This window comes from Toxotes jaculatrix, chromosome 5, assembly GCF_017976425.1.
Source record: "Toxotes jaculatrix isolate fToxJac2 chromosome 5, fToxJac2.pri, whole genome shotgun sequence".
Lineage (NCBI taxonomy): Eukaryota > Metazoa > Chordata > Actinopteri > Toxotidae > Toxotes > Toxotes jaculatrix.
Window position 1 is genome coordinate 7379159 of NC_054398.1, and position 26201 is coordinate 7405359.

At 43.2% G+C, this 26201-nt stretch overlaps 3 protein-coding genes across 12 annotated transcripts in view; 1 reads left to right on the forward strand and 2 right to left on the reverse strand.

Annotated features, from left to right (window-relative positions):
- Positions 1-1105: 1105 nt before the first annotated feature.
- agk (acylglycerol kinase) lies at positions 1106-4653 on the reverse strand. The gene is made up of 14 exons (XM_041037426.1): positions 4403-4653; positions 4273-4312; positions 4099-4178; positions 3925-4000; positions 3695-3820; positions 3498-3592; positions 3269-3338; positions 3000-3079; positions 2838-2895; positions 2440-2587; positions 2226-2323; positions 1997-2067; positions 1777-1861; positions 1106-1654 (listed from the first exon to the last, which is right to left on the reverse strand). Exons 1-14 carry the CDS (start codon positions 4510-4512, stop codon positions 1520-1522), a joined length of 1272 nt encoding a protein of 423 aa, XP_040893360.1. The 5' UTR covers positions 4513-4653; the 3' UTR covers positions 1106-1519.
- Positions 4654-5099: 446 nt separating this feature from the next.
- On the forward strand, positions 5100-19762 carry nup205 (nucleoporin 205). 2 transcript variants are annotated; one of them, XM_041037532.1, is made up of 42 exons: positions 5100-5142; positions 5993-6135; positions 6249-6420; positions 6635-6779; positions 6932-7091; positions 7237-7465; positions 7584-7748; positions 7883-8058; positions 8238-8348; positions 8526-8663; positions 8802-8952; positions 9218-9423; positions 9571-9753; positions 10127-10177; positions 10603-10812; positions 10941-11178; positions 11296-11485; positions 11720-11840; positions 11949-12030; positions 12172-12336; positions 12478-12602; positions 12760-12874; positions 13198-13347; positions 13439-13513; positions 13692-13849; positions 13940-14020; positions 14238-14429; positions 14578-14779; positions 14897-14995; positions 15143-15291; positions 15475-15666; positions 15793-15914; positions 16309-16441; positions 16763-16889; positions 17050-17123; positions 17260-17388; positions 17672-17798; positions 18002-18174; positions 18383-18512; positions 18681-18809; positions 18991-19067; positions 19192-19762. In XM_041037532.1, exons 1-42 carry the CDS (start codon positions 5115-5117, stop codon positions 19342-19344), a joined length of 5976 nt encoding a protein of 1991 aa, XP_040893466.1. In that variant the 5' UTR covers positions 5100-5114; the 3' UTR covers positions 19345-19762. The 2 variants fall into 2 exon arrangements, with proteins under 2 accessions (XP_040893466.1, XP_040893467.1); XM_041037533.1 differs by having other exon boundaries at positions 15146-15291.
- A 468-nt stretch (positions 19763-20230) lies between these two features.
- Positions 20231-26201, reverse strand: part of fgd4a (FYVE, RhoGEF and PH domain containing 4a) — a 63691-nt gene continuing 57720 nt past the window's right edge. For all 9 annotated transcript variants that reach the window (XM_041037534.1, XM_041037535.1, XM_041037539.1 and 6 more), the window contains 13 exons: positions 26079-26168; positions 25740-25885; positions 25349-25505; positions 24984-25122; positions 24825-24883; positions 24586-24732; positions 24009-24181; positions 23643-23673; positions 23452-23532; positions 23234-23359; positions 22873-23010; positions 22604-22744; positions 20231-22505 (listed from right to left, as the gene is read on the reverse strand). In XM_041037534.1, the coding sequence (XP_040893468.1) occupies positions 22236-22505; positions 22604-22744; positions 22873-23010; positions 23234-23359; positions 23452-23532; positions 23643-23673; positions 24009-24181; positions 24586-24732; positions 24825-24883; positions 24984-25122; positions 25349-25505; positions 25740-25885; positions 26079-26168 (1698 nt within the window). In that variant the 3' untranslated portion in view covers positions 20231-22235. The remainder of the gene's footprint in view (positions 22506-22603; positions 22745-22872; positions 23011-23233; positions 23360-23451; positions 23533-23642; positions 23674-24008; positions 24182-24585; positions 24733-24824; positions 24884-24983; positions 25123-25348; positions 25506-25739; positions 25886-26078; positions 26169-26201) is intronic.

Sequence of the window (26201 nt, forward strand, 5' to 3'; positions counted from 1 at the left end):
TAACAGATGTCAGTAATGTACACATGAACTCAATAGCATGAGCAACTGTTAATTCCACTGTACTGCCATTGTAAAACAATAAAATACTGATACTGGTTAAGCGATAGCTAATCCTCCTCTTCTAACCCTGCACAACTGTTTTCCTTGTCCTTCATGATCCTGGTCTTTTACTTTAGTAAAGAGGTATTACTAGTGAAAATGTACTTATGTCAGTATTAAAAGTAAAAGTTCTCATTAGAGAAAATTACCATGTGAATGTCAGTACTATTATGTGTTTTATTATTTAATGATATTACAGAGACTTTCATGTGTAGGTAACATTTTACTGATGTAGCTGGTTAAGGGTGGAGTTTATTTTAACTGCATTTTATGCTTTATGGGAAATGTGAAATTGAGTATTTTGGAATTTGACCGATACTGGGGAATAAAAGTCAGGATATCTCAGTACGTCTTTAATCAGTAACTGCACTATATTTTATGTTTTAACTGATTGTATTTTTGTACAGTCTTAATATTCAAATTGACTAAAGCTGTAAAATAACTACAGCAGAGTAGAAATTTCCCTTAAATACCTTAAAATTATACTTAACCACAGTACTTATATTCACATTCCAGCAAAATTCCCTTTTAAGATTTTTCCACCACAATGAGTACAACCGAAATAAAACAGAGAGCTTTCCCTACTGTTTTCCTAAACAACCAAATATTAAAAGAGGCCTGTAATGCAGACACCAGCTTAATCCTGCAGATTTGCTGTCTACACCATCTGTCAGATCAGACCCAGACTCACCAAGCAGGGTGCCAAACTCCTGGTCCAAGCTCTTGCAACACATTCAGAATGCTGCAGCATTGCTATGCTCTTACATGCTCATCCATCCACTTCCCTCCTGTCCATCCAAACAAGTCTCAGCAGCTAGTCACATCTTGCAACCTGCGCTTGGCCACATTGATTGACTGTCCCTATCACTCTGGTCCTTTCTTCTCTCCCTCAGTGGTGAAATGAGCTTCACAAATCAGTCAAAACAACAGGCTCTTCTCATTTTCTAACACAGACCTCCAACAAAAGCCTTTGCCCTTTATCTAAACCAGGCATCTGCTAAATGTGTACATACTAATGGTCATACTGGTATAACAACACTTTGCGTTGAATTGGACAGACATAATATTTATTGACCCAGTTCAGACATGATGGCAATAATAAACAATTCAAACATAAAGTACTTTTGTAAGACAACTTGTACGCGGGTTACAAGCTCGGAGAAATAAAGCCTTGGTCCTTCTATAGCCTGTGATGTTATCCTCTTCATAATTGATACAAAAAACTCTAGCTGAATCTTTTACATTAAGATGTAGTAAAACAGACTCTTCAAACCATCACCTCTGTGTTCCGATTACAAAGAAGAAAGAAATCTGTTTTCAGAGTTAACTGAAGAATTTCATGGCATCTGGTTTTGTTTGGTTCTTGAAATCAGTTTTTGTCCCGCTGTTCTTGTCGTCTTTCTGGTTTTATTTGTTCTCATCACTGTATCTGTGAGAGGAGCTGCTCCCTGCGCTCTGCACTGATGAAGAAGCGTAGTTTCCGTGGCAACAGCCTTACCTCCACAGGCATGGCCTCATACTCCTCGTTGTCGATGTTGTAGAAGCCACCGGCGCCCTTTGGACACAGAGTTAAACATCAGGACAAAAACTAGTGCAATGAATTTTATAAAGGAGAATAACTAATAAAATAAAACTAATACAAATTAATCAGATAAAATCATTTAAGGGGTTTCTGACCTCTGGCAGCTGCAGCTGGCAAGCGCTGGCTTCCAGTTTTGTGGAGTTTTTAGTGAACACAGTTGGGTCCTCTTCTTTTTTATTTCTATACGAAGAACATTTACATTCTTTTACTTTAATTTGCATAAACATGACCTTTTACAAAATGCGTATCCTCGCATTAGTGTTCTCTTTTTTCCTTTTTGTTTCCAATAGACTGAAAAAAAACCAAACTACTGACCCGATAGTGATGAACTCGCCCACAGTGAAGTCTCTGGGCTCTGCACAGATCATCAGGGAGTCATTTATGCGCTGCAAGTGCAAACAGATATAAAAGATATATATTAAATATTAAAAAAAAAACATCAAAGACAAAATCAAGGCAGATGGGGTTTAATTGAATCAGGTCAACATTCAAGTGCTCAGGGATTTATAATGAAAGGTTTTATTTAAATTCTTTTTGGACTGACCCTCTCCACAGGGTTTTTGTTGTGTGTCTGGATAAACAGCTCAAACGTCGACAGCTGCTGCTCCTCCCACTTCTCCGGCTCTTCCACTTTTGGAGGCTCTGAGCAAACACACATACACAGCCCGAAAACACAACTGTAAAATTCACAATATTGTTGGGATCTGAGGTTATATTTTGCCACGCTGTGATCCAAGTATCAACACAGTCACACACACCTTCAACAGGTGGGCTCCAGTAGTTTTTCAGTCTGCGGATGATGCGGTAGACCAGATTTGGCCTGGGGGGCTTCTGTGGGGGCAAGTCAGGGGGCCGAAGGCTGGGAGCCAAGTAGGACACTGTGACGTCCCGTACAAGGGGCCACTCCTGAGGGACATTTTACCACAATGTGTGATTAAAATACATCAGCAGCAACAGGATCTGTTAACAGCCAGGGGTTCACAAGAAAAAAGGGGGACACCACTGAAATGCATCAACAGGCTATTTGTGAGAAGTTTGTGCAGTGAGGAGACTTTGGTGCATCCCACTTGGGACAGAATTTAAGAACAAGAACATGAAAATATTCCTGCATGAGACCAAATGTCATACAGTTTCTCAGCTTGACATATTGCCTTACCCTCAGAGTACTAAACCAATGTGCTGCATTTGTCTTCAGTGGACCCAGGTACCAATATCTATGGGGAAATATCATGGATACTTAGGCTTACAGCATGTACGGGGTATAATGTAATCATTATTTACCCAGTCTGAAGGAATGAATGAATGAATGTAATCTTACTTGCTGATTGTTGCAGCCACATCTCTAAAGGCTCCCCAACGCAGTCCCATCAGAGCAAAGACTGGCTGCTCCTTCTCCCCCTACAAAACACACACACAGACAAGTTCAAACAACTTACTGTCCAGGTGCATTGCAAAAACTGAATAATAATCTTAAATTATCTGACATGAAAACACTGTTGCACTGATATTAGCAAGTATCTGTACTGAGGACAAACAGTAAATTCATAACTTTGAGGCTTTGCAGAGTAAACAGAACCAGTCTCTTACTTTAATTTGTAGAACATCCAAAGGTACAGTCTCTCCCTTGAGAATAGACAGCGTTGCAGATGTAATATCTCTGGAGATTTTAAAAGGAGTAAAAATAAATGTAACTTGCTTATAAGGAAATACATAATGTGTATTAGGTGAGTGAAACATATTCAATAAAAAGCTCATCGTGGGGTTGAATGATGTTAAAATGTACTTATTTAAGTATTATTTTGATGAGATTACTTACTTGACCTTGTTGTCACTGAGGAGGTGGAGACTTGGACTCAGGGAATTGTGAGAACCCAAAGGAATGAATCCAATCGGGGTGTTGCTGAATCTCTCCTGTTATCAGATTAAACATGAAAGATTAAAAAAAAAAAAAAAAGTATAATTTCTCCTTGTGTTGTTGGTCTGTTAACAACACAATTACTGTGTTACACCTACTTGATCTGGCCTTCGTAGTAACCCTGTGATGACTTCCTGCAAGGTGCCATCGCCTCCAGCCACGATCAGCATGTCCGTCTGTTCCATGAGCTCCATCAGCTTTTTAGCCTGGCCTTCATAGTCCGTCTGCAGAGGAGGAGGAGGCAGTATATAATTATGGTGTCACACAATGCAAACCCTAAAGCCACTAAAAATGGGATTCCAATGGGGAAACAAAAACCAAGTGATACCTTTACGACTGTAATCTCCACACCAGCCAGGTGTAAAATAGGAGCTGCATTCTTTTCAAACAGGTTGTTGGCTTTCCTGGGGGAGAATTAGACCCGGAGTTGGACAAATTTCTCAGAAAATCTGTTGCCAAGCGAGACTGTCAGAGATAAGATTTAATATTAGTGTCTTCTTACCCATTACAAGCTGCAGGGTTCAGGATCACTGTGGCTTTCCTCAGCCGCTCCTGTGGTGCTATCTGTTGACGCCCAAATTCCTAAAGGACATTATGATGAGTATGTGTGATGAACACTATGGGCAATTAAGGCTTTGCTTAAATGGCTGTCAAATTATAAGCAAAAATAAGTTACCCTGGCCAATAGACAAGCTTCTCTCCTCAGAACGCTGTCACTAACAGGACAAAAAGCACAAAATATGAGACACGTTAAGAGCCCTGCCATCAAGCCACTCCGTGTAAAGACCATAACTTAAGATACCTACCAGTGTTTACCATATAGCCAGTAGCTACCGTAAGACAGGACACACACAGCAAATGTGGACTTCTTCCAGTGATTCCGCAGAGTCCGAAACACTTTCACGACCCGAGCCATTTTTTAAAAGTTAAAATGTCCCCCAAACCCTTTGTTTTAATGCGGTGCTACATTTACAGCAGCACCGACGGTCAAAAGTCACGAATGATGATTTTCCATCACAGCGGTCACACACTCGCAACTGTCAGACTAGCATGGACATTTTGGTGTTACGTCAAAACAGTGCGGCGCAACAGAGGGCGGAACCAATGTTGGTGCCGCATGTGATTCATAAACGTGTTTTATCAAAACACGAGTATTGCTCTATCTACGTTTCATGGAAAATTGTAGCTGAAAGAGAACTGAATTTCTAACATTAAAAATAGCACAAAATCATCAGGAATCTCGTTTAAATAACTTATTGAATTATTCTGCACTTGTAAACTACAATTCCCATCTGGCTAGACGGCTCCAATGGTCCGAGGACCTCGCCTGAAGAGATTTACAAAATTACGGCAATGTTTAAAATATCTAACTGGCATAAATACCGAGTACACGCGTTCCATTATAAGTTATTGTTTTTTGTTCAGGAATTGAGACCAAAGCGTGTTTACCGAATTGATTATTTTAAATTTCACACTGGCACAGCCGCAGAAGCTTCTGTCCAGTTTTCCCAGAGTATCATGGCGGCGCAGATGGCGGTAAATTCGGGTATGAACTATATTTCTTTCATTGAGTTACTTAATTGCGTTTGCTTCTGGTAGTTACTATTAACCGTTATTTCAAAGCTAAGCCCATACATATTCGCATTTTAGCACCAGTTTTCTGAGCATGTCGTACGTTTTGACCACATGTTGATGGATCCCTCAAGTTCAGTCTCGGGCTGCTAGGCTAACTTAGCCTAGCCTGCAAGTAAACGTTTGGTTAGCTAACACAGAGTGAACAAGTAGTGGGTGGGGAAACATGTTCACAAGTTTCACATTTTCACAGTGATATAAGGCAGGATATAACTTCTCTAATGCAACACTCTCAGATGCTCTGCAGACCAGTTTACCTTGAAAACAAAACTGAAACAAACTGATTCGGAAGGAGCCAAGAAATGTTGGCATCGCTGCCAAGCACAAGCTGCTGTTCATGTGGAGTTTGTTTTGTTGCGCCACGCCACAATTATTGACACGGTCGTTTAAGAGTTAAGGCCCAGGCTTAATCTAGCTTCTGACAGACCTGAGTGATGTAGCTTAACTTTGTGATAACTGTTTCTCCCAGGGGATTTTTTAAGACAATAACACAGTAGCCGATAAATACACAATGTAACTGAACAACCTGAAACTACAGTAACAAATATAAAAGCCAACGAAACACTAATTGTTCAGACAAATAAGTAAGTTTATGTTAGGATCACTGGTATTATCAGTTTATCAGTCATGGTCGTCTTTCATAACTATTTATAAAGCAGTAAGGAGTCATGTGCCAGTCCCAAGTATTGTTAAAAGAAACAAGCACAGTATCCATGGTAGAAATCAGTTGTGTGCCTGTGTGTTGTGCCTGTTTTCCCACCCAGGAGCCAGTCTGTGGGGTCCGCTGAAGGAGCTGTGGGAGACAGTGGATGGGGCTGTGTTGCGGAGACAGCCAGAGAGCGTCCACCTGCTGGACCTGCAGCTGAAGAAACACAAACCACACTTTTTGTCACTCTTTAAGAACCCGGTGAGATGCTGTGCAAACAACAAAGCCTTTGTAATCACTATCATTTAACATGTGAATGTTTGTGAATCTTTGGTGCAGACAGTGTTTGATATCAAGTGTCTTCTCGTTTTTAGCCAAAGAGTGCAGAGCAGAGAGAGAAGGTGCGTAAAGCCAGCACAGAAGGCATCGCCATCCAGGGTCAACAGGGGTCTCGGCTCCTTCCAGAGCAGCTTCTGACAGAAGCCTTCATCCTCAGTGACTTGTTTGATGTAGGAGAGTTGGCAGCTTTGGAGCTTCTGTTGGCAGGTGAAGCGAACATTAAAAAAATGCATGCTTTCAAAAAATGTATAAATAAAATTACATATTAATTTTATGTGTTTTGTGTTATAGATATAGAATTTGTTTTAGGTTTGGCCTGATCAAATCCATCATTTAGATACAAAGTTTTGCATGAATTCCAGTATCATCAGCATTGACACTTCACACATATGTTTCACTGAATATACTTGTCTTTCTCCAGGTGAGCAACAGCAGCCCCATTTTCCAGGTCTGACACGAGGACTTGTAGCTGTGCTGCTCTACTGGGATGGAAAGCTTTGTGTGGCCAACTCTCTGCGCACGCTCATCCAGTCACGCCATGGCAAGACCTTCACGCTGGATCTAAGGTAACTGTTATCTGAAGTAGTACATTCAAAAAAAGACATTTACTTTTAAGGCCCACATGATGAGCATATTATTGTTTCATGGTTGATTTTTTTTTTCTTTAACTCACTTATAATTGTTGTTGACCTCTATTGTCATTTGTTTTCTCTCTCAGTGGTGAGCTGGTGGCTTTGACGACACGTTTTACAGATGAACTGATGAGCCAGGGTCTGACCAAACGCATCCTAACCTTGGTGTCAGAAATCAGTGTGACGCGTGAGTTTGAACGGCTGCAGAAGGAGCGTGGCCTGGGCAACGAAAAGCACAGGAAGGAGGTGGGAGCATATAAGATAATCATCTTGTCACTGTGTTTACTTTTAACCATACAGGGTTAGTGCAAAGTGAGCAGCTGGTTCTGGTTGCAACAGAAAGATGTAGTAGAAGAATATGGACACCATTAAGTCTCACTCTTGTTACCAGGTTTCTGACCTGATCAAAGAATGCCGACAGGCCCTGGCTGATAGCCTGTTTTCATGGACCTGCCAGTCACCCTTGACTAAAGATGACACCCTTGCTCTCATTGGCCATTTGGAGACAGTGACGGCTCAAGCTGATGGCTCATTAGACAATGTGAACATGGCTCTGGTCATGGCACTGCTCTACTGCTTGGATGTCAGCTTTGTAGAGCAGGGGACTGAAGATAGAGAAGGTGAGAGCATGTTAAACACAGATAATGTCTATATTTTTTACTTTAATTGAGGTTACCAGTTAAATCCATTTGCTTTGCTTTTACAGCTGTTGAGTGATTGTCAATGTGTCTCTTTTAGATCTGCTCCAGGCACTGCCGTTGCTGACAGAGAGGCAGTATGTATCTGCAGTGCACAGTCGTCTGATGGATGGCCAGCCGTGGAAGCTTCCAGGCCTGCAGGCTGTTTGTCGGCTGGCCTGGGCTCTGTCTCTGAGGGTCCTTTCCCAACTACCACAGGGATCTGGTAAAGTCTCTTTTTCTGGGACACACATTAAATATGCTTTACTTGCCCTGCTTGAAGGAATATGTGCTCTCAAAGATAATAGCCATTTAAATGTAGTGTATTTGTTTGTGTGTGTGTGTGTGTGTGTTGTGCAGCTCTGGTTGAGTTCACTGAGGCTGACGAGGCTCTAGCTGACCAGGCTCTACTGGGAGATGTTTTCCTGTTTATGAAGGAGGGCATGCTAGGATGTGAGAGTTTTGCCCACGAAGAGTTTTACATCCGCCGCCTCCATTCGCTTATCACAGACTTCCTGGCGCTCATGCCAATGAAGGTTAGAGATGCCAAAAGTGTCCACTACCAATGTTTCTCCTGAATTAAAAGATTTATTTGTTTCAATATCATGTTACAGAGTCAACTTGTCAGAACATGACATTTCTCGGCTTAGTTATCAGGTTGTGTTTTTGTTATTCTGCATCCTGATTAAATTATTTACTTTCTTTGTCTTTGCAGGTGAAGCAGCTTCGTAACCGCGCTGATGAAGACGCCCGCTTGGTGCACATGTCCCTGGACAGTGAGCTTCCTTCATCATTGCGCAAGGATTTGGACCACCTCATGATCCTGGTCAGTTGTTTTTTGTTTTGTTTTTTACTCACACAAGTACACATACACTTCAGCTAACGTCACCTTTTACATATAGTGTTATCCAAAAGGGAGGCTCTGATAGCAGGAATAGAAAAAGCTTCAATTCCTAGTCTGTGGGTTTAAATCACAGTGTTGGTTCCTGTTTTGTCTTTTCAGATAGGGGAGTTTTACAGTAAGGACCCGTTTGGCCTGGAGCTGGGTCTGGAGTTCTGGTGTCCCACAGAGTCTCTCCAACACACTTCCCTGCAGGGGTCCTACCTAGGAATGGCCCTGCAAAGGCCTCCACATAAACAGGTAAGGACTATATTTTCGGGGCTGTGGTTGCACTAAAAATCTGATTCTCCTGATGCCCACAATTGTTGTGAAAAGTATAGTTTTGCATACCCTCTACTTCTTTCTTTTGAAAGTTTTTTTTTCTGTGATTTGTTGCAGGTGGTTCTGTCCAAGTTTGTGCGTCAGATGGGAGACCTTCTGCCCTCCACCCTCTATATCTCCTATCTCCGTATGCTAAAAGGCCTCGCCAATGGCCCTCAGTGTGCCCACTACTGCTTCAGTCTGCTGAAAACTAATGGAGCCACACACAGTAAGAGCATATTGTTGCTTTGATATGATAAGACTTCATGAATTAATTTTCAGGGATTGAAGAAGAATATACATGTTTTCAGACTGATATCTGAAATTGAAACCACTGAAGATTTGATTTGCCATTTGTCCTTTTGGCGAGCAATAATTGGTATGATACGATGTATTTAATTTAGGAGATATGAACTTTACACAGGAAAGGTTTGAAGTTTAAGTTTAATGCATATTCAAATCAATGCCAGCTAACGTCATGTACATGTTTGCAGGTGACAACATTCAGGGAGTTTCAGGCAGCCCAGTGTCCTGGGAACATTTCTTTCACTCCCTTATGCTCTATCATGAGAACCTGCGACGAGACCTTCCTAATCCAGATGCTGCACACTACCGCCACCCGCCACTGAGGGGCATCACCCAAAAGGAGCTGGAAGGACTCACCTCATTTTTACAGTTACTCACCACCATCATTACATGGGTATGGTACAGCATTTAACATTTACCACAAGGATGAGCATATTTGGTTATGTACTCATATTGTGTAAATTATAAAACAGGCAAACATTAAATTATATTAACTATATTGGCATCTTGTGTGTGTGATGTTTTGTTTTTTTTTCCTTAGAGTGAAAATGCTCGACTCGCGTTGTGTGAGCATCCTCAGTGGACCCCAGTTGTAGTGATGTTGGGGTTGCTACAGTGCAGCGTTCCACCCGTCCTGAAGGCTGAGCTCCTGCGCTGCCTGGCAGCCTTTGGGAAGTCACCTGAGATCGCTGCTTCACTCTGGCAGTCGCTGGAATACACGCAGGTCAGCCTTTAAAAAGGTTTATTTTAGCATTTGTCATCACACAATTTATTAACTTTATGATTAAAAGTTTATCATTTAATATCTGTAAAATACTGAAAGTCAAGTCAGTTGAGTGCTGCCGTTCTGCAGTAAACCACCTCAACTCTGCAGAGTTGAGGTGGTTTACTATCTTTTTTAAAGTTTCTGTTTTATGGGATCTGAATCAGCTTCTTCAAATAGTGTTGAAAAGAAACTCAGCCCTTTTTCTTAACCCTGCATTGAACACTTGACTCTTGAACTGCTGTGACGTGGCTTTAAGTTTTGTGGCTTGTTTTGTTACATGTGTTTTTGTGTCAGATCTTCTAAAGCTTTGTGACTTGTTTTTCTACCACAGATCCTTCAGACTGTTCGAGCTCCAGGACAGAGGCAGGCAGCTGGAATTGAGGTGAGTGACTGTGAAACTAGATTCTCCCTACTAGTTTGAAACTGTCTGTCTTTCCTTTTCATTTGAAAGAGAGGCAAACAAGAATGTTCATTATTTGGCCAAGAGGCCAGTGAGACTTCTTGGAGTTCTCAGATCATTTTTTACTTGTGTGCAACAAGACAACTTTTAACATAAGGGAGAAATTCTGTTTTGATTTTTAAGACTCAAACATGTTGTTGTGATATAAAGACAGGAGGTAAGTAAGTTGTCTTAAAATGTTGTGGTAAAAATAATAATAGGTGATGATATTAGATGATCCTGTTTCGTGTGAAAGCTGACTTTGACCTGTCATCGTTGTGAAAAGCTTCATGTTTGAAGTTCTGTAACTTGTATGAAGGTGTACGTTTAGGGTGGCAAACTTTCTGATTTGTTTTCTCGGCTTTCAGGTGGAGCTGAATGAGATCGAGTCGACCTGTGAGGAGTACCCTCTGACACGAGGCTTCTGTCATCTGATCAGCACATTGGTGGAGAGCAGCCTGCCTGTTAACCTGGGGGCTGGGCTACGCGTGCCAGGCTTTCAGCCCTACCTGAACTTCTTGCGCGACTCTGTGTTCCTCCCCTTCCCCACCAGAGCATATCGTCACCCAGCTGAGAAGGTAAAGTGGTTCTCCACTGTCTCTACAAGGTGCAGACATGTAGCTGCAGCATGTAGCTATTCTCTTTTCACTACAGATACATCAAATAATTTTTATTTTGCCTCTTTTTACCCTCTGCCATCTCTCAGTGGGAGGTAGCTGACTCTGTTCTGGAGGTGTTCCACAAGCTGCTGCGGGACTATGAGCCCCAGCCGGCAGACTTTGTCCAGGAGATGGTGGAGCTGCAGGGAGAGCAGGTCCCGGCCCACAAGCCCCCCGGCCACAGCATCATGTTCCATCTGCTCAACGACTCGCCCATGCTGGCGCTCTGCCTCAGCCTGCTGGAGGAGGGTGTACGCCAGCTGGACACGTATGCGCCCTTCCCTGGTGAGAGAACATACGCTGCTGCTGTCAGAGAAAGAGAGATAGTTTGTGTGTGAACGTGTCTGTTCTGACGACTTGCTCTATTACTGCCCCCCCCACCACCACCACACACACACACAGGTAAGAAGTACTTGGAGTCTGCGGTGCTACACTGCTTGTGCCTGCTTGACCTGGCTCTGCAGAAGGAGGTGGTCTTCATGGATCTCCTCAGGGAGAGCCAGGCCTCCCTGCTGGTTTCCCCCTTGGAGCAACTCCTCCAGGGCGTCAGTCCTCAAACCCGAAGGGCCGATCACATTGTCAGTATTGCCAGGTAAGGGCATCCAGGTGGTAGAACAGACTGTGGTTGTGTTTTTTGTTAATTCAGATCTTGTTTGTCATGTCAGTCTTTCCTGTGCCTATCCAGTCTTTACTAGTTAGTAGAGTTGGAAATATCAATCCTCAGCAGGAGTCATTGTAGGTTATGTATTGAGTGATTATCCTCTTTTAAAGGCTGATGGTCTCAGAATGGTTGTAACTAAGTGGGGAACCTCGTTTGTCCCTGCAGGTATCTTTACCACAGCAGCTCCAACCCAGAGGCTGCCTTCCAAAGTGCCAAGATCCTGCGTCGTATCGCCAACTACCCCAACATTCAGATTAGGCTGGTGGGAGATTTCACACACGACCAGGTATATGCCCATCTGAAGGACACTTTATAAATAGCGTTTCCCACAAAGCTACAGGATATGATGTGATCTGGTGTAAATGTGAGAACAAACTTTGTCTCTGTCCCTCAGGCTGTGAGTGACAAACTGATGGCAGGCTTCGTGGAGTGTCTGGACAATGAAGAGGCAGAGGAGGCAATAGAGAAAGGAGAAGGTGGGAGAAAGAGAGAGAGACTTTCCTTATCTGTTCCTTGTCGTTTGCAAAACTTTTTATAAGCCTAAAAACTGTACCATCTTCTGAATTCAATATCATGCTCAAACTCGGCTGCCTCATTACCTCTAAAACTGTTTCTAGACTCAGACCAACAGAAGAAAGTGGCAAAAATCCGACATGAAACCCAGATCCACATTCTAAACCTGCTCATCACCTCCTTGGAGCTGAAGGCGCCCAACCTGGCTCTTTACCTTTTGGGCTACGAAGTCAAGAAGCCTGTGTCCTCCACCAACCTCCAGGATCCAGGTCAGACCACGACCTCGGCCACTGACATGTTGGTTTTGGTGGCTGTGGTTTTTGCATTATATGTGTGTATAATTGTGGTTTGGATGAAAAAGTCCAAAGTGTGATTTGTTCGTCGACTTCACGATGCTTGCTGTGCTATAGGTGTGTTGGGATGTCCACGCAGCTGCCTGCACGCCATCCTGAGTCTGCTGCAGAGAGGCACAGAGAAGAGATCAGGACCTGTACTCACCCAGCAGGCCCCACACCTGGCTGAGCTCTGCTACCAGGTACCCTTCATCCTCTGCTCAGAATGCCTTTAAAGAGGGCACTTTAGCACCCTCAGTTTGCATTTTATGCCCACTAGGTTGAATGGAATTAGTGTGCGGCCTGTGGGATTAATCAGATTTTTTTTTCTTTATTTCTGTCATTGTCTCCCTCTCGCAGGTGATCTACCAGCTGTGTGCCTGCCCAGACACATCTGGACCCACCATGCGCTACTTGAGGACCAGCCAGGACTTCCTGTTCTCTCACCTGCAGCACCTGCCCTTCATCCTGCCCGGTGAGTACAGGATCCCTGCTAGTCTCTAAAAAAATGTAGTAACAAAATCATCAGAGATGAGATGAAGGAAAAGCATGAAACAAAAGAGGCAGGAGATAGGAAAGAAGGAAATGCAGAGCAGTTCATTGAAATGAGTGTGTTGTATTGTATCCCCGCTGAAAGGAAATGATGAATGGAAAAATTGCATCCCAGAGATAAAAATGTAAAAACAAAGCCAGGAAACGGCAGCAACGATTAGCTCCTTTTAATATTACGCAGTCACAATAATACAATGACAGCAATGGAGTTTTCTTTTCCTTGACTCTGCTCTCTCTGCTGCTCAGGTAACCAGATCGCTGCCCTCTCCCAGATGTCTTGGCTCATGAAAACAGCTGCAATCGAGCTGAGAGTGACCTCACTGAATCGCCAACGTTCACATACGCAACGCCTCGTCAGCCTCCTGCTGGATGACCAGCCACACACTCAGCATACAGGTATGGGATGTGTCATCAGTCAGGATCTCACAGAGACTCAAAGTTACAATCAAAGCCCCTTAATCTAGAACCTCATAATTTTTCCCTTCAGCTGATGGGGAATCAGGCATGGAGGAAGAGACCAGATCAGTCAGCGGTTTCCTGCATTTTGACACGGTCTCTAAAGGTTTGTGGCATCTTAGTACACAAATCAAATATTAATAGCTAAACAGAATTAGCATCGACTCACTTGATGTCCTCGTTTTTTAACATCAGATTTTGTTTAGAAGGCTCGTGTTTCCTAAGAATCACACCAGATTGTTTTTGACTTTCACTCTCATCTTGTCCTTGTTTGATGCCATCAGTGCGCAGGAAGTTGCTGAGTGTGCTGGATGCCATCGATTTCAGTCAGGACATGCCTGAGCTGCTGCAGCTGGACTTCTTTGAGCGCGCTCAGATAGAGCAGGTGATCTCCAACTGTGAGCACGTCAATGAGCAAGGACACACTGTGTGCAACGTTAAGGTGAACATGTGGTCTTCTCTTTCTCTGTTGTGTTAGTTTTCAGATATTTTTGTCCCTTATTTTTGTCTCATAATGTAATTTGGCTCACAGTTGCTCCATAGAGTGCTGGTTGCTGAGGTAAATGCCCTGCAAGGAATGGCAGCAATTGGACAGAGGCCCCTGTTAATGGAGGTGAGTGAATTTAAGTTGATGGCACTTCATTTATGTGTTTATCACTTTAGCAACATAAGAAAATGTGGCTTCTAACTGTTATCCTGATGTTTAAATTACTGACCAATAATTGTTTTGTTGAAAACACTACAGTACCTCGCATCACTAATGCTGTGAATTCTTTGGAGTTAAAAGTTTGAATAAAAATGTTTTGTTTCTCTTGGGTGTATTTGTTTAGGAGGTGAACTCCATCCTGCAGCAGGTGGTGGAACGTAACCGCGTCCGTCGAAGTCTGAGTGCGAAGCGACATGCGCTGCAGTCCTGGAGGAGCCTGGTGGAGACGCTGCTGACCGCCTGCCCTGCTGATCTCATACCTGCTGATGACAGGCAGCTCATCATCAGAGACCTGCTGTTAGACCTGCATGATAAGGTCAGTGAGGACATTTGCCACACGGACGGCAAAACTATTATGGCCATAATGTCTAAGAGGTCATTTTACTGTTTGGATGATTGACAAACACCTCAAATCCAAAGATTGTTGTAACAACTAAATGAAAATGCTGTCCTGCCTTGTCCAGGTGTTATCTGACGATGCAGCAGGAGAACTGATGCCCATTGTTGCCGGGGCAGTCTTCACTCTGACGGCCCATCTCAGCCAATCAGTGCTGTCTGAGCAGCAGCAGGGGGCGGGATTAGAAGCATCCTCAGGCTTTGCCTCCATCGCCAACTCCGCTCTGCATCTGATCCTCCGCAAGCTGCTGGACTTCATCCTTTGTACTGGTTAGTGAGAACTGAAAACCCCTTTTGCTTATAAACCCACATTCCTTACACAAACTATCTTGCTGGGATAAATCTCGGCCAGATTAGATTTTTTGATATTGTGTTTTACCCTTAAAGGAGGCGGATATCAGCGCCTGCGCGCTCACCTGTATGGTTCTCTGCTGTACTACCTTCAAATCGCCCAGAAACCCGAAGAACCAGACACACTGCAGACAGGTACAACACAGAAACATTATTGCAGAAAATCTGGAAAATATGCAAAGTGCACAGTTTGATATGGGCTGGTATTTTCTGACCAAAGTTGTCATAATGTTGTAGGGCAGATTTTTTACAGATAATTCTCTCTGTCCATCCCTCCTCTAGCAGGGAAAGCAATGTGGGAGCGACTCACAGCCCCTGAAGATGGCTTCTCCAAACTGCAGAGAGAGAACCTCGCCATCATCGAGAGTTATGGCAAAGCCCTCATGGAGGTTGTGTGTAGGGACGCCTGTGATGGCCATGAAATTAGCAGGGTAAGAGCCAAACCATAGACTTTATAAAACAATATGACTTGTGTAAATTTTGAATCATCATTAAAGGTGCAACAATTCTCTAATACTTTTTTTGTCATTCTTCATAATTTGGAGAAGTGAAAGTTGGAGAAAATTTGGAGAAAGTGCCTCTTATCATCCTTGTCTCCTCTGCCTGTCTGTCAGATGCTGGCCCTGGCAGTGCTGGACCGCATCCTGTCCATAGACCGTCAGAATCAGTGGCTGGTTTATGTCTGCAACAGTGGCTACCTCCGGTCGCTAGTGGAGAGCCTGAGACAGGATGACGCCGCCCTGCAGAGCCTGCTCACCCCTCAGCCGCCCCTCCTCAAGCCGCTGTACATCTATGAGAGCAAGATGGTGAGGAGACATGGACTACTGACATACTATTAGTATTAAGAGAGACTTAATGTTAATATTAAACAGACGCACTATGTTTTGCACTAGTTGTTTAAAAGTCTACAAACCAGGTCTGTGTGTTTTCAGGCTCTGCTGACTCGTGTGGCTAAGACGGGCCAGGGAGCCGTCGAGCTGCTACGCTGTGGACTCGTGGCACAGCTGATCGAGTGTCAGGTGTTTGACATGGTACCTGACAGCGATGTGCACAGGTATGGGTCTGGAAAGGGAAGGAGAAAGTGTCTTTGCAAGAGTCCTTTTTATTATTAGAACACTGTAATATTTATTGGAGGAAAATATCCCTGGAGGAAACAGTCAGTATCTCACACTGAGACCTAACTTCTCAGTTGACTGATTTTTTTTTCCTAATTGGGTTTATGAACTACATGCTGTGATAGTAATTCCTCACTTAAAGCACCACAGTTAGAAGCTTCCCAGCTGCAGGCAGAAAACTCAGGTGATTTTGGAATCGCACAGGGGGGTGCAGTGGGTCAACAAGTCCTTCAAGAGGTTTTTAAATATCCTTTATGCTTTTTAAATCCAGTGTTTACAGCTCTGTTCTTATAGTGTTCCTCACATTTGTTTATGTTCCCCTGGGGTCTGCAGGGTGATGAGGGACCCATCAGGTTTCATCCCCAGTCCCATGGACCGCTACAGGCAGATTCTGTTACCGACCTTGAGACTCCTTCAGGTGATCCTGACCTCTACCACTGTGAATCACCAGCAGGGGGCAGCACAGGTAAGCAGAAAGACAGTTGTTTTTTTTTTTTTTTTGTTGAGCGGTAAAAGCCAGTTTGTGATTAATGAGTCCACTGCGTCATCATGTACTGCTTCATGCCTTCATTGGCGATGTTCAGCCTAGTTGGGGTTAATGGTTCAGTTGTTTGTCTGTGATCTGCTGGCTAGGAAAGAGAAAACAGGAACTGAGAATAAGGTTATCTTGCACAACTATTCTGTGAATGTTGCACTTACAGTCTGTATCAATCTCCTTATTCTTTGTGTGTGTGTTTGTGTGTGTGTGTGTGTGTGTGTGTGTGTGTGTGTGTGTGTGTGTGTGTAGGTCCTCCAGTGGCTAATAGTCCATGCAGACACCATTCAGTCCCTGTTACGCTGTCAGGAGCTCAGCATGGGAGCTTTGCAGGAGCTCTCTTTACTTACTGGCATCATCAGTAAGACAGCTCTGCCAGGTACACACATAACCAAGCACAGCCAAGCTGAAAATGACTCTGCACTCTTTTTATTCACTTTGCTGTGTCAGATATTTTCCCCTTTCCGTTCTCCAAACCACATATTCACGTATCAGTAATTCTGTGAATGGTGGTGCTCATGTACTGCTTGGTCTCTCAGGTGTCCTTGAGATGGGCGGGGAGGTCCACAGTGCTGCACTGATGGAGTTCCAGGGTCACATTAACAGATTTCAGGTTAGACAATTTTCATTGTTTTTTGGAGGGTCTGACTGACACTTTAATCTTACTCATCCTCCTGCCATCTTATGCATCCATCCTGTTTAAGTGTGTGAACCACACAGTGCTAATATGTTTCGTCTTTTTCTTTTAGCGCCTCTGTCTGTCTCTGCTTGGCTGTCTGGTGGGGAGCGAGAGAGAGAGGTTGTTAAAGCAGGCTGAGATCGCTGCACCCGGAGACTCAGCAGAACGACGAGAGGAGATGGAAGTGGCCATGCAACAGGTTGGACAAAAAGTCTTCTGCAAATAGATTAATAAGAGATAAATGATTGAGGGAGGTGATAAATGCAATTACTAAATAAATTACTATTTACTGAATACATTTTTAATCCTACAGGAGTGTAGTTTATGAGCTGTCCCTGAGAAGTGTATTCTCGGGGACTGACATACATTTCAAGTGAACGAAGGCACCAAGACAATGAGTGTGGAGTCTAATATCCACAGTTGTGATTATTCAGCAGTTCTGCATTGTCAGTGACCTGAGAGGCGCTGTCCTCTGTCCCCAGGTGTGTGCTAACATCATGGAGTACTGCCAAACCCTGCTGCTGCAGAGTTCAACTCAGGCTCAGTTCAGCATCTGCCTCTTCAGCCCGTCAGGCAGCGAGCCAGCTGGCAGGGACGGAGGGCGCTCAGGTCAGTGATATTCTGCCCATTCTAAAGAAGAGGAAACCTAATTCGACTCATGTCAGTGTATATTACATAAGCAAGCCATGATTGTTAATACATACAGTATTAGTTGTCTCCTGTTGGTGAAATGTAATTTCTCAGTTCACTTTTACCTCATGTTAGCTTTTTGTTTTCAGTGAGGCTGAACCTTGGCTCTAATTTGTTTTAAGATCTCTCATCCACTCTGCCATCGATGGCTTACTCCCGAGCGCCCAGCCTGGGTCTGGTCCTGTACCTGCTGAAGAACAGTGCAGCAGATTTCTTCCGGTTCCACCAGAGCCACAGACAGAGCCTGGGCAAGCTGCAGAGTCTGGATCAGCTGCCTCCTGAGGAGCTCAAGGAGGTAATGATATACACATATACAAAAATTAACTCACAGTCACCACACTGCTGTACACACTGAGCAGTTTCTTTCCCTCATAAGTTGTGAAGTTTAAAAGTTAAGATGAGCAAAGGAATAAATAAAAAGTGACTGTTCTTTTTTTTTATGCACCTTATTGGCTCCAGCCATGCTTTGTCTTGAGTTCTAAGCACAGAAATCTTCTCTGTAGTTGTGCCAAGGCCTTGTGTCAGGCCCAGGAGGGGTGGAGAAAATCTCATCAGTCCAGAGGAGCTTGCTGGCCAAGAGACGACTGGTCCAGCTCATCAACAACAGAGCCAAGCTGCTGGCCCTGTGCTCCTGTATCCTTCGGCCCTTTGCAGGCACAGTTGTAATGACAGGACTAACAACATGAGGCTAAAGGAGTGTTTGTTTGTGTTTTTTTAATCATTTCTTTTTTTAGTAAACTGGAGTGTAGAAATATCACATCATGAGTTGTTGCAAAATGCCTTGACCTGCCTCTCTCTCAGATGTTATAGAGACATGTTTGTTTGTGCTGTGGCGCCACCTGGAGTACTACCTGTTGCATTGTACCCCCACTGATCCCAAGGACCCCCTGTTGCCTGGGGCCAGCTTGTATAGATCCCGCCTCACAGATGGTAAATGCTCATATGAGCCGGGTTCAGTTCACTAACACAGCCTAAGGAAGCATTTTTAAAACAAAAACTGGTAGAATGAACAGGGAATTATTCTCAGACCTGACATACCTTGCAGTTTGCAGAACTAAAGTTTGCAAATTGAGATAATTTTGCATGTTTATTTTAAATTCATTTCCTCCAGACTCATTTGGCGGATTGCAGGCAAGTGGAGGCCGTGGCCTCAATCTGTCCCGAGTCAGCCAGCAAGACCTAGACCTGGTAAGACATGCAGGCTCTGACAAACATCACATTGTGTCAGTAATTGTTGAGTTGTTGTGTACAGTATCTCTACACCTACATTATACCTAATCCCTCTGTTTGCCTCCTGTTTGTGTGAGCGCAGCTGAAGAGCGACATGGTCGCAGGTTTCGGAGAAGCTCTGCAGAGGAAGCTGCTGGAGGTGGAGGGTTTGTACAGCCAAGTCCGCTCCCGGTACACCTTCATCCAGGCCCTGGTTCGCCGGATCCGAGGTCTGCTCCGACAGCCCAAAAGCTGAGACAGACACACACACACACACTCACACTCAAAGACTAGCCAAGACTCAGATTTCCCTTTCTTAGTAAATCAAAACCTCTGCTGAGAATAAATATGAGCAGCACCAGGAAACTACCAAGGACTCTGACTTTCTGTCAGTTTATTTTTTACTGACCTGTTCCATCTCCTCTCATGAGCTTTGTGGGATGTTGCCGCCATCACAACACGTGCTGAATTCTGTGTGACCAATCCTAATTATGTTTGACTAACGCTGTGCAAGGAGCCTTCTTTGGAGAAGTGAGAAATGTAACTTGCAGAACACATGACAATTTTACTTGTTAAGAATTTGATATTCTTTTGTTTGGTCTGATATCTTTTTTCTTTTGTGAAAATAAACATTTTCTATATCTGTGAAATACGTGTCTTGTTCACACAGACCACAAAACAAACCACCTAAATTAAACCAGTAATTAACAAGACTATTTTTTTTTTTCGCTGTTGGTAAAGGCAAACTGGAGTCACTGTCTCCTTCCTGTTTACAACGATTCTTTGTTTCACACTGACATTTTCACTGTTTTGGTACTTTTCAGTTTTTCAGAGAAGGCACAGACGTTTTCAGTTTTTAGGGCCTCACTTTATCATTGTACGTCTTCAGAGCTTCAACCACTTCTAACAAACTGCAACAATTGACTCCACCTATTTTTAGATGCATGTCTGGGGTGACTCATTGTTTAAAAAAAAAAAAAAAAAAATCTTATCAGGAGAAGCAAAACGAGGAACCAAAACAAGACGTTTCTTTGCGAAAGTAACATGGCCATGACAAAGTGACCAGAAATGTTAGGTTTGATATGCAAGAATGCACACTATAGGTCAAGTTCTCAAGCAGCAAAATAACGTTACAAGCAAGCTGGGTGCACATAAATCATATTTAATCTTGTTTTATTTCTTTGAAGGTACACTTTATAGGACTGTAAAGTGCGCAGATTCTCAAACCTTTGGGGAGGGGATGAGAAGACACATAAAAATCTGGATATACATTCAGATCTTACAGACAGGGAAGTTTTGTGCTCTTCATTTATTTATTTATATTTATTTGAATACTGAGGAGAGGAAAGAGTTCAGAGGGATAAGCACCAGCATCGAGTACAGGGGGAGCTCTGCAAACGGGACCATGTGAATGAAGACACTCACTGTGGAGAATATAGGCACATTTTCCCCCCCATGACTGGTCGTTGACACACGGATAAATCGAGGTGACGCGCTTGATGAGTTAGTGGAAAAACATCTGCTCTCAGACAAAAATAAGATCTACCTACTACACTTCGTAGCGGACAGTGAGGGAACAAATTTGTGCTACTTAACATGCTCGTCATACTCTATAAATTACTTTTAAATAATAATTACAGCTTTAAAAACACATTTACATTTCTTGCGCCAGCTTGTTTTATCTGTGATTGTGCTGCATTTGCATCTAAATAGAAAACTGCCACACAAAGATAATGAGGATCCCTGCTCATCTCTCGCTACATGAATTTAGGTCCACGACTGTTGTGTAGTTAGACTATTGTTAACAAGGACGATCATCATTTACTATGCTGGATTGGAAAACATGATTGTAATGTGGCATTTTAAAACAAACTGCACTGCGGGGGCCGTAGGGTTGAGCGATGTAAGATACTGTAAGACCACAGAGATTTGTCAGTTTTTATGTGTTTTTACTAAGGTAACTCCACAGATTTTACACATAAAGTTCGGTTTACTTGCCTTGGAGAGCTGACTTATCGTTGCATTGGATTTACAGGACCAATGTCGCATTGATGTAATGAAGCACGCTGATTTGACAGGTATTAAATAAAACAGACATTCACATTTAGTTATCTGATCCATAAATGGTTTCTCAATTGAATTTCTGATAAATTTACCATGTCACAGCTGAGAAGATTTTATCCATATCACCCACTCCTATAGGCCATTATGAAGCTGTTTTTGTTTTTTAGACTCAACAAACTCTACGACAATCTATTTATTCTACGGTGAGCTGTCTATATATATTCAGAACTGCACTGATTTGCAAATTAATAGAAAATACACTATAGGATAGGTGCAATCTACTGCAGAGCAGACAGACATATCAGCCAACGTGCATCCAGAGTTTGATTAGACTGTTGATTGATTTTCACTGAGGGATGAGAGAGGGAGACGAGACCATCATTATTCCAACCACAAGATCATTGTCCCAGTTTTGGAACCATCTTCTCAAGCAAAAAAGAAAAAAGGAAATACTGTAAATACTTTATAGCATACTTAGATGGTTTTCGTTGTGTTACAGAAACAAAGTTTGGGGGATAATTTCTGTACATTAAAAACACAACAGTTCCTTTTCAAAAAGAAAAAAAAAAACATCCTGTACATGTACACAGAGCTGAGTTACAGCACCAGCAGATATAGTTTGAGCTGTCCGTTTTGCTTTGATTCACTTCCTGTGCTGAGTTAGTCTGTGGTATCCCACTGGCTCAAGAGGAGTTGACAGAGGTCCGTGAAGAATGGGTTTGAGCTGTCCTTAATAGTGCCTGTTTGAGGGAAGTCGATCTGTCCTGAGGCCCCTCTGCTCTAGTGTTGATTGTACCAGATATGTCCTTTAGTAATCCAGCACAGCTCTAGCAGTGAATCAGAAGTTGGGTTTATGAGAAAATCCAGGAGGAAACTGGGGAACAGGAGAGTGGCAAGAAAAGGCAGCTTATCCAGCACTGATTTTTCCACTTTAAGATTCAGGTTCAAGGACATCATGGAGAGTGTGTGTTTGTGTTTTGTTTGTGCAGTACACATCTGCAAACCTTTGTCTTTCTTGAGCAACCTCACAGCAGTTAGCTTGCAGAAAAGTCTGACAGCGGTTTGCTTGCAGAAAACACGGCCTTATGAGCTGTCAGTAGCCGCCTCTTGTGTGTTGTTGTTGTCCATCATGTTTGCATTGTTGCCGTTGGGTTGAGGGCACTCTGGCACCTCACCTGTCACTGCCACTCGAATGACTTTCAGCCAGCGCTGCTTCAGCTCCTCAGTTTCAGCTGAAAAATTGTGGACGGACTTGGACTGAGAGAGACGGAAGCTGGCTGGAGGGTCTGTGGGCCGGACGCTGTCGTCCACAGAATAACCCAGGAGGGGGATCGTACACTGGGCCTTCACGTCCTGGGGAGAGTAGTCAGGGGTGAGGAGAATGTTATCCATATGAATGGATTTTGAATATGGATAATCAGATTTTTGGTTCGTCGTTCTCGACTTCTTACCTGCGGAGCTCCGTAGAGGTAGAGCACCAGACACTCCTTCTCAGGGATGACGCACCACACCTTCTGCCAGGGTTTGTTCTTCTCACAGTACTGCAGGAAGCCGCACATGATGCTGCTGCCTGTGAACTGAGCAGCCTCGATCTGCGCAGAGAGGACAACCACAGATCAGTATCAGTAAAGCAATGCCAGTTCTTTCTTTATTTTGAAAATCCTCATGGGGATCCTAACAGGTTTAGTTATTTATATATGTATCCAAACATCCTCTTCACCTCCAGGATGCCCTTCTTCTTGCCCTCGGTTACCCTTTCCCCAGTCAGGATGGAGAAGCAGTCTCTGCAGACTTTGTTCATCTTGTTACTGTCGTATTCGAGCGCCGCCTTATTGTCTGAACATTTCCAGCACACCACCTGCGAGAAAGACGACGAGAAGATCTCTGTCAGTCTCCCACTGTGTAATATCACAACCTGCCACATGTGTGACGAAGCCAGTCAAACTCATCCAACATTAGACCTCTTTGGTTTCTGGGTGTAAAACAACTTGTTGTGTTTACAGTTGTACTCATGAGGTTTTACCCCTCTCTCATCCACCTACTGCACATGCATTATGCATAACAACATTAAGATTACTCACATAGCCACAGGCTCTGCAGTGATGTCTCCGCCGTGTCAGAGCATTGAAAGGCTCTTTACACTTCATGCACATTGTCACTTCATTGTCGCGGATCCAACGAGGCGCACGCTTCCCCAGCTCCGCTTTCTGTATTAAAATAACAACATAGCTCAAAAATGACGGCTCAGAAATGTGTCGACAGTTTAACGCTGAGCGCGCAGTTTTGAGGTGACACTGACCGATACTTCCTCCGCATCTTTCAATGCGTTCTTGAACGACTCGTTTTTCTGCTGGAAGATCTCAATGGTCTGCTGGAAAGCCTGAAGGATAAAAACAACATCAAAGTCATGCAGAACTCATTTTAAATTACCTTCAGTCTCGTATAATCAAATAAGAAGCTGAAAATCAGTGTGATTGTACTCTGATGTACCTTAATCCAGTCTGCCTTGTCTTGCTCTGAGCTGTGAGAAGGATAAACAAATTCAGAATAAGCGTTAAAAAACAGTCAAACAGTCCTTCCTTTTCCTCTTATAACACCGAGTTACACCAACATAGCAATTAGCTGTGGTCAAAGAATTTATTTAGAGATTTACAAGATTTGAAAATGAACCTTGGGTGTGTTCATGTAGGTGGTCTCCCAAATATAAGTGAAATTACACTGTACGCGGCACAAATTACATACAATTATATTCTTCAGTATGGAAGGGGGGAGAGATGTTTTTGCACCTTACAGGGTTTGCAATAAAACTTCTACAGTTACCAAACTGTAAAAAGTCTCTTTGTGTATAGTGCCCACCTGGCCTGTAGCTCTAGTGTCCTCTCCTTCCCTGACACCTGGAAGGTGTGAGGGTAGTCCTCATTGGTCGTTTCCAGGACCTTCATGCCTTCGATACCGATTCGCGTCCTCACCGTGTACTTGGTCCCTCCCAGGCTAAATTTGGGTACGCAGTACAACAGCATGTTGTTGAACTGGCCGGAAAAAAAAAACAGAGTAAACACAAAACTTTGTACTTTGTGGCAGAACATGTAAGAGTATGGATCAGCGCTATTCTAGTTCAGGTTTCTGGCACTATTTTGCTCTAAAGGGGGCAGTCCTACACTCTGCAGGTAACTTGAATGACACAGCTGGGAGACATTCAGCCTGAAGCTAATAAGAAACAGCCAAAACATAATCACATCATCTGGTAATCTCAGTAATTGAGAGATCTGTTCATGTGCCCCTGATGTATTCTTACACAGAGGTGTTCCTAGTATGAAATGATTCACTTGTTTCAATTGACTTGTGCGGACGAGAGTCTCGCCTCAGCATATTTCCCTGCTGTGCCCTTCATTAGGCGAGAAAATTAGGCTTCGTGCTCTGCAGTTTCTCTCACCAGGAAGAGGTATCTCTCCATGGCCGAGGTGTTCCTGGCTGCCAGCTTCAGGATATGGCCCTCTTTGATGAACTCATTAGAGGGGTGAACAATGTCCTCCTCCTCACCCAGCATCTCATATATCTCCATTAGTTTCTTCAGATTGTCCTAAACAAGGATGGGAGATTTATTTTAGTTGTATGCTAATGTGTTGGAGAGATTATGTCTTAATGAAAATGGCTCAAATCATCTGTACTTACAGATTTTCGTATGGCGCTGTTGGAGTGAGTAGCTGCTGTGGCAATGATTTCTAATGATTCTGGGAAAAAAAAAGGATGGGTTACCTAAATGTAGCCTTGGAGGACTAAAAAAAAAAAAGACACCTCAGAGTGAGGCGTTTAGGTAATATTTCTGCTTACTTTCTGCGTCTCGTCGGTCAGGGTCGTCCTGAGGCAGCTTCTTCAGATAGTCTTTAAGCAACATCTCATATCGAGGGACTCTCTGCACAGGCTCTAGCATGTGATGCTGAAGCGTCAGGCAGCCGCAGGCCTCTTGACTCTGTCCAGACATAACAAAAAATAAAAAAGGTTGAATTTTACCTTATTTACTCTATGAATTTTAGAACGTTTGCTTACATGAAATATGCTTATTCGACCCTTAATCTTTTGTATATTTACAAAAACAACACAAAGATGGTGCCTTTTATATTAGTACATGTCTTGAATCTCCTCCTAAAATAACTCTCTAACTGCATTTTTTGGGACCAAATTTTGGTTCACAGTACCTGTATCTCCTGAATGATGGCCTTGAATTGAGGCGAACGGTCAGTCCACTGTTTCAGCAGCTCCATGGCCTTGTCGAAATTCTTCACATACTCTGCGTACATCTTGAGGAAGGGTGTGAGTTTCTGCAGGATGTCCCCGATACGAGGTGTGGACGCCCTGCAGGGAGGGAGAGAAGGAGGAGAGTTTGTTAACCACCTTTTGGATGATTTATCTTAATAAAAATATCTTTTATTGTTTTGCTTATGTATTTATCAGTTTTTGGATTAAAAAAAGAAAAAAAATTGATCAAATTTTCAGTCATCATGACAACTGTCTGAGTGTTACTATAAGGCAGGTTTAATGCAGAACCCTATAACATTTATCATGATTTTTCTTTGGACTGAAGCTCACCATTGTCCCATGCGTTTTTCCAGATCTGGAAGCAGAAACTGGCTGTGAAAGGCATTGATGGAGGAGATGTTAGAGAATATGTTCTTCACTACGTCCACGGGGAATGTTCCTTTATTAGCCTCCTCCATAAGCTTAGCACAGAATTCCTGAAGAGCCATAGACAACATGGAATTGATGAGTGATAAGTAGTTGGAAAGTTGAGTTTTGCCATAAAAACACACCAATGAACTTAAACTGTTTTGCTGGTTTCACATCAAGTTTTTACCGCTATGTAACATAAACCCTGTACTACATGATATGGTCCAAATAGAGAAGTGAACTCGTGCTTGAGTTCCTCACCTGGTCCAGCAGGTTAAGTCTGGCTACATAGGCCTTCTCTGTCTGCAGGAGCTCGCTGGCAATCTTAAACAGCTTCTGTTCGTTCGTCTCCTGAAAAAAAAAAAAGGAAGACATTAGTGGGAA

Bases quoted from the DNA above. Each gene is read 5' to 3' on its own strand.
- agk (XM_041037426.1), bottom strand. From the start codon at position 4,512: ATGGCTCGGGTCGTGAAAGTGTTTCGGACTCTGCGGAATCACTGGAAG. The intron at 4,179-4,272 runs GTAACTTATTTT...AATGTCCTTTAG, and splicing joins AAGCTTGTCTATTGGCCAGG to GAATTTGGGCGTCAACAGAT. The intron at 2,324-2,439 runs GTGTGTGTGACT...GTGTTTGCTCAG, and splicing joins CTGGAGCCCACCTGTTGAAG to AGCCTCCAAAAGTGGAAGAG.
- nup205 (XM_041037532.1), top strand. From the start codon at position 5,115: ATGGCGGCGCAGATGGCGGTAAATTCGG. The intron at 14,996-15,142 runs GTACAACACAGA...TCCCTCCTCTAG, and splicing joins ACCAGACACACTGCAGACAG to CAGGGAAAGCAATGTGGGAG. The intron at 15,292-15,474 runs GTAAGAGCCAAA...CCTGTCTGTCAG, and splicing joins ATGGCCATGAAATTAGCAGG to ATGCTGGCCCTGGCAGTGCT.